This window comes from Myripristis murdjan, chromosome 3 (genome assembly GCF_902150065.1).
Source record: "Myripristis murdjan chromosome 3, fMyrMur1.1, whole genome shotgun sequence".
NCBI lineage: Eukaryota > Metazoa > Chordata > Actinopteri > Holocentriformes > Holocentridae > Myripristis > Myripristis murdjan.
Genome location: NC_043982.1, coordinates 10,349,589 through 10,361,931, shown reverse-complemented (window position 1 = coordinate 10,361,931; position 12,343 = coordinate 10,349,589). Strand labels below are relative to the sequence as shown.

General features: G+C 39.9%; 1 protein-coding gene across 1 annotated transcript; it reads right to left on the bottom strand.

Annotated features, from left to right (window-relative positions):
* Position 1: 1 nt before the first annotated feature.
* Positions 2-11,243, bottom strand: LOC115378044 (KH homology domain-containing protein 4-like). The gene is made up of 14 exons (XM_030078163.1): positions 11,089-11,243; positions 9,668-9,953; positions 9,041-9,160; positions 8,335-8,411; positions 7,935-7,987; positions 6,534-6,739; positions 4,850-5,058; positions 4,619-4,679; positions 4,257-4,314; positions 3,797-4,032; positions 2,969-3,073; positions 1,691-1,776; positions 1,197-1,315; positions 2-744 (listed from the first exon to the last, which is right to left on the bottom strand). Exons 1-14 carry the CDS (start codon positions 11,115-11,117, stop codon positions 611-613), a joined length of 1,779 nt encoding a protein of 592 aa, XP_029934023.1. The 5' UTR covers positions 11,118-11,243; the 3' UTR covers positions 2-610.
* Between the last annotated feature and the right edge of the window lie 1,100 nt (positions 11,244-12,343).

Sequence of the window (12,343 nt, the reverse complement as noted above, 5' to 3'; positions counted from 1 at the left end):
CTTCTTTCGTAACATTTTTTTTTTTTTTTTTAGGTATCCAAAATATCAGTGGTAACTGTCAGGTTTTAGTGTGACTCCCTTACAATCAAAAAGCAATGGTTCCTCTCTAGACATCATTTTGCACTGACATTCAATAACACATCCAGAAATCCACTGTTGAAGAGGAAAACTCAAGATAGGCATTTCTGAAAGAAGTGCAAACAAATATCTTGTTTAAGGAGTGTGGCTGCGATGAGAGACACACTCCAATGTTGACAAATTAGCTGGCTCACAAGCCCATATTTATATGCCCATACTTGACCATGTCTGACTGAAAAATCATGCCCCTTCACTGGAGAATGTCAAAGTACCTCTGGAAAACGGGATAACCATTTCAATGGAGACAAAGCAGGCCGAGGGAAAGTGGGCTGACCAAAAAAGTAAATTACAGAATAATTCCTGGAATGCACTGACCCTCACAAACTGATGTCTAACAGTGTAAGAGTATCCAAGGGTGGATTTTTTTTCCTTTTGGGGGGTTTGAGTTTTTGAGAGCTGTGTTCATGTACACAGAGGAGCTAGGCTTTGGGCTGTGGGTATTCTGGGCAGTGGGGAGGGGGTGGGGTATGGGTTATGAGTTTGCTGCCTTACTGCTGCGTGTTCTCTCCTCCTCTTCATCGGAGGAATCTCCTCCATAGGGCACAAGCCCTGATGCATCCTCGACCACTTTAGACTTCTTCTGACACACCTCCTCTTCTTGTACACCTGTGAGGGCACAATAAAAATGGAGAGACAGAAAAGCAGAGAAGGAGACAGAGAGGTGGGAGACAGACAGAAAGAGAGAGAGGGAAGGGATAGACAAAGCGAGAAAGAGCAAAACAAAAAAGAAACCCATTGAGGAGCCCCATGTTAGCGGTGGTTTTGAGTTCGTTTGATCCACAGCCAGGGGAGGGGAGATATCAAATGAAACGGCAGCAGAGCACACATCCATAACAGGCAGGTCCGGGGACACATGTTGAGAGAGAAAACAAGGGAAAGACAAAGAACATATACAAGAGGAGCACGTTAGTACTTTCTATCAGCTGAGGGATTCACACAGGTCTCCACTGTTCTCCCATTCCTCCACGGGGGAGAAGCCATTTCATACTACAGACAAGTCCACAGATTAAATGTCTGACTGCTCAGGTCAGAGAACAGTAGGAGGGAGAGGTGCATACCCCTTGGCACGGCGCTGCTGGGCAGACTGCCTGGAGCTTCAGTCACCGTCTCTCTCGGTCTTTTGCGTGCAACAGGGGAAGGGGCCAGAAAGGGAGGCGGCGGTGGAGGCATCAGGATCCTAAAGAAAAGAGGAGCATTAAGTAGCATCTGTAATGAAGATGCACCGATATGGAATTTCAGGACAAATAACCAATAATGATCAATGTGTCGTGGCCATCACTGGTATTTTAACTGACAACATTACTCTGTATTTACAAGAATGTGAAGAGGACAAAAAAGCTACCTTTTTAGATGAACCAGTTTATTTTCACACTGTGTCAATACAATGTTTATCAGCCAAAACTGCATTATAGCGACAATAACAATTTCATTTCCTTATTTATCGGAGGGTACAAGCACTGACACACTGTGCAATCCATAATCTTGCAACAAACATGACTGATGAAGTCACACTCATGATCAACACTCATGGGAAATTAGACTGATAACAAACCTTTCCATTCCTTTTTCCTCTGCAACACCGGAGGCAGGGAGTGGAGACTCCTGATTGGCAGGTTCATCTGAGGAGCTGCTTGTTGGCTAAAATAGGAAAACACAGGCCTTTAGGACTATTAAGAGTTATCAGCCTCTACAGAGAAGAATTTGATGCATTCATTTGCAAAAATGATGGGCAACTGCAGCTTTTTGACCTGGATCCCATTTTTTTAACCATTATATACTGGTTTTGACCACAATCTTCTCAGTTGCTTCACTGCAGCGTTACATACACCTAGAGATAGCTGGACGACTCAGCAAGCAGAGCTGATGCAGCTCTGGAGTCAAGCCACTGAAGACAATGTGGTTAGAATCTACTGGTATTAAAGATGTCCTGATTATTTATCTATGATCCAACCTAAGACAGTTAAAGATAACTAAATCCAAGACCACTTTTGTGGGGTTTGCTGCCATCTAATGGTTAATAGTATATTACTGCAAATGCAATCTGCTATTGGCTGATCTTTAGTGCCAGGAGATGCCACCCTCTATAGCATTCAACAGGTGGTGACATCACCTTGCACCATGGATCAGTTACACAAGTTACTGTTTCTGTAAAAAAAAAAAAAAAAAAAAAAAACTTTATTTATTTATTTATTTTTTTAACTTTCAACAGATGCACATTATAAGCATCACTCCCACTGATTAAAAAAAAAAGTAGTATAATCAAGTAGGAAAGATTTAATTCGTACTGTTAAAGTGATTTAAAAATAAATAACCTACAGCATGGCTGAATTTCTTTTACATGATCTGTCATTATGTTAAAAACTGAAGTATAAAAATTAATATGAGTGAACAGAGCGTGCAACCTTTGTCATAGCCTCATGAGAAAAAAAAGCCAAGACATGACAAATGACAAAGGGGAAAAAAAACAGCCTTTTGTCTCATGATGCTCTGACAAAGGTGTAACATCGAAATGTATCAGCTGTTTGGGCCCAAAATAAGTTGGTGCAAAAGAGGTGAAGTCTCTGATGTGCAGCTTTTTCTTGTTTCTGAACAAAAAATAATACCTTTCCACTATGCAGACATGGAGAGCAGGACTGTTGCTGCCTCATTTACTGGTGTAAATGAGGTAGAGATTATAAATTAAATTATAAATTAAATCAATACTGGGTTTAATCAGGCATCACGTGGTTGATACTGATCAATTGTTGATTAAAAAGCAGTCCAGGTCAAAAATGCCCTTGATGCCCTAATCCTTTTGTGGTCTCTTCAACACTTGTGTTACTCAGCTCACCTGTTTTTCTTCACCCCCCTCCTGGAAATGACGCTTGGGACTTCCTGACTCAGGAGGGCAGCTTGAGGATCCCTCCGGCTCCACTGTGTCACTGTTCCCAGGATCCTTAGGCAGAGCAGAGACACACAGACACACTTAATGTTGCAACAGGAGTTTTAACAGATAAAAACTGTCAACTGCCTTCACAGATCTGCAGGCTTCTCACTCTATGTCAAATGTAAAATTCCCTGACTTTTACTATTCATGAATAAAATGAGGAACTTCCATCATCTATATAAATCTAATAAGATGCCTTTTTTGAACAAAATTTTAAACAATTCAGATTCAGAGGGGTAACTTAAATGTATTATTCTCTTTTACTCTGTGGGGGAAGTGAAGATAAGATTCCATGACATTCCATAACTTGTCCCAAAGATATTCACATTGCCTGCCTTTCTCTGCTCAGAATAAGCTTTAAAATCCCATGACTTTCTAGAAATTGCAAACCTGTTGGAGCTCTGTGTCCTGACAACATTATAATAACAGATTATAGTATTAACAGTAAAGCTCAAGGTCTTGGTGGCATTAAAGAGTAACCAAACCCCAAACCCAAATCTGTGGGAAGCCTGACCCCTAATTGTGAAAAGCAAGGTACTTGTCTTTGGTGGCAGGTGATGTCACCACCTGTAGAGAACGACAGGTGGTGACATCACCTGCCACCAGAGATCAGGTCCCTGACTGTTCACCATTAGTGGTGAGGCTTCACAGAGATTTAGGTTTGGGGTTTATTTTCTCTAACTTTTATGAGACATGTGACGTGGGCACATCTTTACTGTGAAGTACACTTACCTGGACGAGATAGGGATGCGGTTTCCTAGGACACACAGGATACTGAACCATTGCCTGAGAAGATTGAGGGGTTGTCGACAGGTTAGAATGACTTGGGGGACCATTTGCATTACTCCAATAACCACCGGCTCCTGGGTACGCTGAATAGCCGCCAGCATACCCATTCGCTGGGTAGTTATACCAGGACCCCTGGCTAGAGTAATTGCTATTAGGTGGATATCCATGTGCTGCGTATGCTGAAATGAAAGTATAGAACATGGAGTTAATAGCGCATATCACATGGATTGATAACACAGGGTTTTGAAAACTCTGACCTACTATTCCAACCTATTGTTGAACCACTTAAGACGTCAGGAGGGGGTTAATTCCCACAAGAACAATGCATTAACACAGCTAGTATCTGATAATAGGTCAACCTGTGGAAAATATTTAGCCTGCTGAGTTACAAAGCAATACTCACGCTGGGTGGAGCCGGTAGCTGTGTAGATTGACACCATACGGGCATGTTCAGCTCTCACCTGGAGAACGTGGAAAAAAAGAGAACTGTGAGGACCAAGAGAAAAAACAACACTCTTTAAAGACTGGGTGTAATTTGAATTTGATTCACAGCTTAGCTGTAAAAAGAACTGTGGGTAGGTGCAGAGCACTTGAAACCTATCTCTAGCAATCAGGTGGTTCACACTACCACTTCACTTTAGGAGGTAGGTATCGGTGGAAACTACACACTTTAATAGTTTCACCTTCTTATACCTCCCATCAGACTGTCATGCAGTTTATATAAACTCCACTACTTTGTCTGTTGTGAGAAAATTAAGAACGTACGGTTTCCAGCAGACTCTCAGTGAGTTTCTTTGCTGCCTCCAATCCAGCTGCATTTGGATGGCTATGACACACACAAGAGACTTTGGTTAAACAGCGCAAAAATAAAAGATAAAAAAAAGCTTAAATAGAGCCCCGACAGGGCACTTAATTAATGACAATTAACTTATAATTGCCATTAAAAGTTTTAAGTAATATTCATCATATGGTGAACATTGAGGAATCAAATGTTACCTGATGTAGACATAAAGAGGCTCAAAGGACTCTCGTTTAGATGCTTGTTCGATATAGCCAGAGCCCTTTCCCCTGAGGAAGACTCGTGCCCCTGTCTCTGTCTGGATGTGACCCAGGTATGAGCCCCCTGGACCTTCAACCTTTTCATTCACATTGAATGAGGGCAGTGCCTGATCCAGTCCCACGAAAATCTTTGTGTGCACAAAACTCTGGGGACATGAAAAAAGGGCACAGTTAATAATGACTTGTAAGGCAAAATTCACTGACATCAAATGCATTTTTGCATCTAGAAGAAAAGCTTTGTAATCAGATGCAGCAACCCAGGTCTTTTTTCTGTAGACCGGGGTTGTTCTCTCTGCTACTTGATCTTGGAGGTGGGTATCATTGAGAGCTGCATGGTCTTGACTTGCCCCAACTTTTTAACCTCCATAAGTGGATTAACACAAAATTTTTCAGCAAAAGAAATTTACTATCATCATTTCCATCATTAATTACATACAGTGATCTTGATTTTACATTGCATATTCAATAATAATTTCATGTAACAATGTTAAACATATCTTGTTACATTTGACTGAAGTGCCTGCAGTCAGCTCAAGAGCTCTTATTTGTTATGCTAAATCCAGTACTTGGGTTTACATTCCTTGGCTGTTTGCAGCAACCACTATGACAACTCAATCACGGAGGGGACAGGGTGCAGCTTATTGGACTCCATCACATGTTTAACATGACTAAAGCAGGCATAAAGAAAGTCAGCTGCTGGTTCACATCACATGGAAGAAAGAAGTTAGCCAGTGCTTGAACTTAGTGGAATCTTTAGTCCAAGAAAAGTGGGTGGATCTGCTGATAGCAGGGTTTTCTCCAGAAACACCTGAACTACATGCACAAGTTACTTTGTATTTTAATATTGTTTTGTGTGTGTAAGAAACATTTCCAAACATTTATATTACATTTGCAAAACATTTTTATGATAAACTGGGAAGCAGCCAGGTCAAAACAAATAAAGATCTTTAGCCTAGAATTGAGACCCATATGTATGATATCAGCAGTCTGCTACTTTCTCTATTCTCTGCTACTCTCTTTTTCCACTGCCAACTTTGTCCCTGAGTAGACAAATTAAATGGACAACAACAACAACTAGACAAATGACACAGTAACTAGTTTAGGCAAAGTGCCACTTAGTTCAATGTGCTTGTGGAGGTCTGATTAACTGGAGTTTTAGAAGCGGCAATGTTTTTTGCAAACACAGCAAGCTTTGCATTATGTCAATTTTTTTTTTTTTAGATTGTGGTAAAACTGTAAACTGCGGATTTCCTCATTCTACTTTCTCTCCTTTCTACGCGGTTGGCTTCTTGGCATTTGCTATAAGTTAGCTATGGCACCCCTCATTCCTGTGTCTATGCTTTAAATTTATTTTCTTATGATGCTTTAGCTCGTGGAGGGGCAAGCAAGGCCTGGTGGGTTATATAATATGCTGACGCAAACGTTGGATTGTAGGTACATCTTTCCTCAAGGTTCAAATACAGCCACTTCCTTGTAAAACTGAAATCAATGGTTTATGGCAACTTTGTCATGGCATTTAATGGTAATTAAAATGTCAGCACTGAGTTCTTGGAAAGCCCTACACAAGTTTCACCACTTTGAATGAGTGAAGTTCATTGTGACGTGAAGTGTATTTGCCCACCCCTGAATGTGGAGCTGCAGGCCGATGTCCCTGGGTTGGTGCTGAGTTGGTGTTGGGCATCCGTGGCATTGGTGGTGGTATAATGGGCCGTGGGGGCTGCGGGTAGAGAGTGAGAGGGGGCATCACGGGGATCTGCTGTCCTCCTGATGCTGCTGATGCCCTCATCACATCTTCAGAGATGATCTCCTTTATCCTCATCACAGCCTCTAATGTTGCAGACAAGTGCACAATATTTAGATATCAACCAAACTGTCTCCTTACACAACCTCTGGCCCCAAAACCCAAACCGTAGTGAAAGAACAAAAACACTTTGACCAATATTAGTATCACCCTTATGAAGTACAGTGTTTTGCCTTAAAAAAAAAAAAAAAAAAAAAAAAAACAAGAAACGTTTTTTCAATCTTGACTACTCTCAAATTCATTTTTAGTTTGAACAATATTTAGTTACACTGACGTGCTGCCTTTCTCATAATTTTAACAAACTTTTTACACTGCATATTCCATTTGAAATGAGTAGTGTTACCCTATTTTCACTGCAATTTTTAAGGTACTACTGCCACTTTGAAAATATATATATTGTCACATACAGATAAGTGACAAAAGCAAAATAGTGAACACTCTCCTTGTCAGAGACTGTCAAAGTCTCTGGAATGCTACTGGAGGGATGGAGCTTCCTCCTTCCATAAGATATTCCTGTAGTTGGTGTTTTGGTGATGGTGGAGGGGAGCACTGTCTAGCACACTGGTCAAATCTCTCCCATACGTGTTCAACTGGGTTGAGATGTGGTGACTGTGAAGGCCAGAGCCATCACAAATGATTTACGTAATTTTCATCCTCATCAAAGAATTCATCACCCAAGTGTTCACTGTTGTTGATGGACTGCTCCTGCTGACTGCCTGACGTTAAGAAGAGTGGCTCTTCTGGTTTTGCTTAAGTCTCGCACTAATGCACAAGCATTACAGGCACTGAATGTGTGCTTTCAACCACAATTTCCAATGCTATATACCAATGTCTTTCTCATAGATCTAAATGCGGATGTCACTCGTACACCTGTAAGGAAGCATCTGCACTCAGTGGGCCTCATTTATCAAAGTAATGTTGTAATTCACAGTTACACCTCATCAAAACAAATAGTGATCTGATTGTAGCCATGAAATCAGGGTGTATCCCACCTCTCCCTTAGCAACATGCCATGTACATTTGACACACCCTACTTTACGTCATAAAAACATTCTTTACAATCTATTTACATAAAACACCCCCAAAATTATGTGGCCAAGTGACCATCACAGCCAAAATGATAAAAAGGGGCGGGGAGTCTAGATATGGCTGCACAACATCAAAATTCAATTCGCAAACCCTCAGCAATGAAAAGATAAGAAATTAAGAAGCACTACTTACTATTGACCTGCTCCTGGTTCTTTCCCTGGACATGCAAATACAAAGGCCTTTCTCTAAGGAAAGCAAAATCAGAACATGTCATGGACAACACAGAATTTATGCAACTCTTTCAAAAATTCTATTGATTTTTCCCCCCAACATTACAATGTCAAATAGAGCTGATTTTGTCAGGTATCTGGTAAAACTTAAAAATTTAACTGAACATGCACATGTATGGATGAATTTGTCTTAACAACTGGAAAGGCTTTACACTGCAGTTCCTCTTCTTCAGGAATGAAGTGAAGACATTAGTAAACAATACAGAGAACTAGTAATTTTGCAAAAGTTTGACTGCAAAATCATAGATGTCTGAAAGGATTACATGTGGTAATTTGACAGCAAAGTATCTCTGAATACATACCCTCCTGGTTTTCCTTTTTCTACTTCAGTCATGTAATGACCCTTTGTTGAGACAACTGCTCCACTAAATTGGCGGATCTTCCAAAGGCAAGAAAATTTTCGTAAAGACATGAGATTTTTGTCAGAGTGAAAAGGTTTGACACTATTCCATTATAAAATACATAAATATAAACATCAAGACTACACCTCTTGTGTTTTTTCCCTCCCTGTTTTCTCAGGCAGTGCTCTTAAAGAGCTGGTGCAATGATTTCAGCTAAGTCAAGAAAAGTCTGATATCAATTCCAACACAAGGACCATCATGTTTCTGCATTTGTTTTTGATTGTCAAAACTTCTAAGAATGGGAACCTACCCCTCCTGATATTTTTGTCATTCCCTGCATAATTTTTTTTTTTTTTTTTTTTTATCTCTGGGGAGCAAATATATAGTATATGATGTTGGAACTTTGGTGCCACACAACAATCGAGACAAAGAGATTGTGGTTAGTTTGTAAATCAGCTGACTGGAGTCGTTGCTGCAAATATATTGGCCAAAACATATCAGCCAATATTTTAACACAATTTCCTTTACTCCAAAATATCAATATCAGCCTCCAAACTCCAGTACTGGTTTGTGTTAACTTTTGTGTTAACTAGTAACATGAAACTGAGACTTATTATCACTGCAATCGACTTTTAAGGTAACCCTGCCACGGCCACGTTCCATTTACCTCTTCCTGTGTTTTGCCTTTGGTGAGCAGATCCCTGCAGTTTATTGGTACATCGTTTATGTCCACCTCTGTAACCACCGTCTCTTCTGTGGTTGTTGGCACTGGCACACTTGGAGGAGTCTGAAGATGCAAAAGTACAAGACACCCTGTAAGCATTCTTGATAACTCCATGCATATTAAAGGCTTAATAAAGGCTTATCTTATGAAAACATGTAACAAATATTGACTATACATAGGGTTGAACAACATATTGTTTTCATATCATTATCTAGATATGATCATGTGCAGTATTAATACTGCAAAAGGCAACAATATGGAAGATTTAAATTTTAGGGTGAGGGTTTTCCTTAGACAATGATTGGTCTGTTATGATTATATATGCGTGTGCATGTGTGTATGCGCGCACAGCGTTAGAAGTACAGTTTTTCCAGTCTTAGGATAGTTTCCAGTTATAATTATGCTATTTTTGAAAGAATGTTCAATATACACTGTTGCTGCATGTACAATTAAAAAAAGTGTGCACTCATAGTCATATTTTATCACTTTTGTGATACTTGGCATGAATATCGGGGCATGAAATTTTGTCCATATCATGCAGCCCTAACTAAGTAAGTGAAAATTTAGCACCTTTGCAAGTAGTGGTGGGGGAGTCAGTAGCTTTCCCTTTGCCATGAGCATGGCATTTATTTTGGCTGCCATAGCTGCAGCCATTTCAACTCCTCCCTGAGCTGCTGGCTTCTTTGCGTCAGGTATCAAGGCCTCCGCTGCTGAGTTAGGAGGCTGACTTATTGAAACTGTGTTGTTCGAGTCCACAGCTGTGGCTACTCCTGACAGGGAGACGGGATGAGCTGAACTCTCAACATTATTCTGCTGCTTAGGCTGGGCAGGCTGGTCCCATCGGCTGGTTAAGCACCTGGAAATACAACATACAACAAGACACGCAACATCACTGACACTGGATATACACGCCTACTGTCAAACATAACAGCGAAAACCACAGATGGACAAACGTGCGTTAACTTTTCTGCTGTGTAACTGTTATTACTTCTGTTTAACTGTTATTACTTCTGTTGAAATTGTTCATATTCCTATCTTTTTATAATCCTTGTTCATAGCGTTTATATTGCTTACTGCTATTTATCATGTGTATACTGTATATTTCTTCTAAATTTGCACATTGACCTACCTCTATGCACATTTTATACACCCATGCACACGGTTTTTTCTGTTTTTTTTTTTTTGTTGTTGTTGCACATTGCTTTTTGCACACTGGGTTGTACTTAGGTTATTCTGTTGTTAGGTTATTCTTATTCTGTTATACTTAGATCTTATTCTTTATTTCTATTTTTTTTTTTTATTTACTTAATCTGTGGATACTGCTGAAGAAAATGTGAATTTCCTGCGGGATGAATAAAGTATCTACCTACCTACCTACCTAACTTAACACGGCAAGTTTTAACCGTGACTCTCAAACAGTGTTGCTGTCGTGTAGCTTCATTTCTGCTGTCTGACTTGTAAAATAACACATAACTGTGTGAAAGCATTATTAAACATTACTAAAAAAAAAAAAATATATATATATATATATATATATATATATATATATATATATATATATATATATATATATTCACCCTCTCCCACCGGTATTCACTGTCAAATAAAGTGGGGTTGCGGTTAACAGCTAACGTTATATCTACACTAGCGAACAATAGCCACCATTAGCTAACGTTAGCTTACACCAAGACATGAGCTAAGGCTGCACACCAAGCCAACAAATTGCTGTATATTATTAATGTAAAATTCAGGGTAGATAATCACTATTGTGTACAGTATTGAATATAAGTGTTGTGATAGTGCGGGTTGTTGGTTGAAAAGCGGCGGCTACATGGCCAGCTAACCCTCACTACCAGGCCACTGCCACGGCCGTGTAGCTTGTTATGCTAGCTCAGTGCTAACACACGTTAGCTTCTCATAGAGCTGAGCTAGCCTGCCGCTCGGTCCAAAATACAGTCCAAACTAACTGAGCGAAGCAACACAACACTTACGGCGTCTGTCCGGTCATTCCCGAAGACATAGCACCACTCTACTAAATGTGTAACTGAGTCAAATAAAAAACTGAATCTAAAACAATCCACGCCGGACACCGTTAGCCATCTACACCTCACGACGCCGATGAGCTCCTCTGACGACTTGTCGCAAAATTTGAAAAGGCGGAAGTTGCGCATTTCTTACGCAACACGTTTTTTTCAAAATTATTATTATTTTTTTTTTTTTTCTTATTTTAAAGTAAATCTTTATTTCAAGTCATGGGCAGAGACAGGATCGAGACAGCATCGCTTACAATAAGTTGAAGTATTAAGACAATAAAACATTAACTAGTACAAAAAATAAACAAACAAAAAACACTAGTGTATGACAACAAACTCACCTAAAAACTTTGAAAATATTGCATACATTCATTGTTTTGATAGCTTTTTTTTTGTTTTGTGAGGAAGAAACCGTTGACGGATATTGTTCAATTTCCTTCATAAATACAAAGAATTGGGATCTTTGGCTTGTAAATGTACACTTATGGTATATTTTGCAATTAGTAAAATTAGACTAATAAGGAAAGATTGATGACTGGTGGCTGTGCTGGCTCACCTGGTGGCGCGTGTCGCCTCACGAGCACAGCGGGTTGCTCCTGGCGCGAGCCCTTGGCCGCATGTCAACCCCGCCCGTGATTTGTGCGTAGAAAGTAAATAATAATTTTGAAAAAGGTCTTATTTACGGTTGATTCAGAGGTGTTAACCAGTGAATACTAATCTTACAAAATACAAACTGAATTTGTACATTAACTAAGTTTTGTTATTTAAAAATAACACACACACACACACACACACACACACACACACACACACAAAAACCTCTTTCTATACAGTATGTGAGAAGGTGTCTTTAATTTCAGTGTAACCCTTGAGCATTCATCTAAAATTAAATGCCTTCACAAAACTTCCACATTAATTAAAGAACTTACTGGATAGTTTGTGTCCTGGTATGTGCGCTGCAAAATAAGTATAAACTGTGTAACTGTGGATGGTAGGAGATGAGTCCTCGATTGAGGCAGTGGTGAGTAACATCTGGGGCATCTTTGACTGATCTTTTGACTGATCTGCTGAAAATGAGACTTGACCAAACATCTGCCCCGAAGCTGACCACGACTACAGGCCGGACTCCCAGTTTACAGCCAGTGTTTGTAGATGTGAGATGTGGACTTGTTTCCCCACTCAAAAACTATGTAAGTTCACTGTAAACTTTTTA

What these genes read in the sequence shown, in the direction of transcription:
- LOC115378044 (XM_030078163.1), bottom strand. Translation starts at nt 11,117, where the DNA reads ATGTCTTCGGGAATGACCGGACAGACGCC. An exon ending in GAAAAAGGAAAACCAGGAGG is followed by an intron (nt 7,988 to 8,334) that starts GTATGTATTCAG and finishes TGCTTTCCTTAG; the next exon opens with AGAAAGGCCTTTGTATTTGC. An exon ending in AGCTACCGGCTCCACCCAGC is followed by an intron (nt 4,033 to 4,256) that starts GTGAGTATTGCT and finishes CTTTCATTTCAG; the next exon opens with CATACGCAGCACATGGATAT.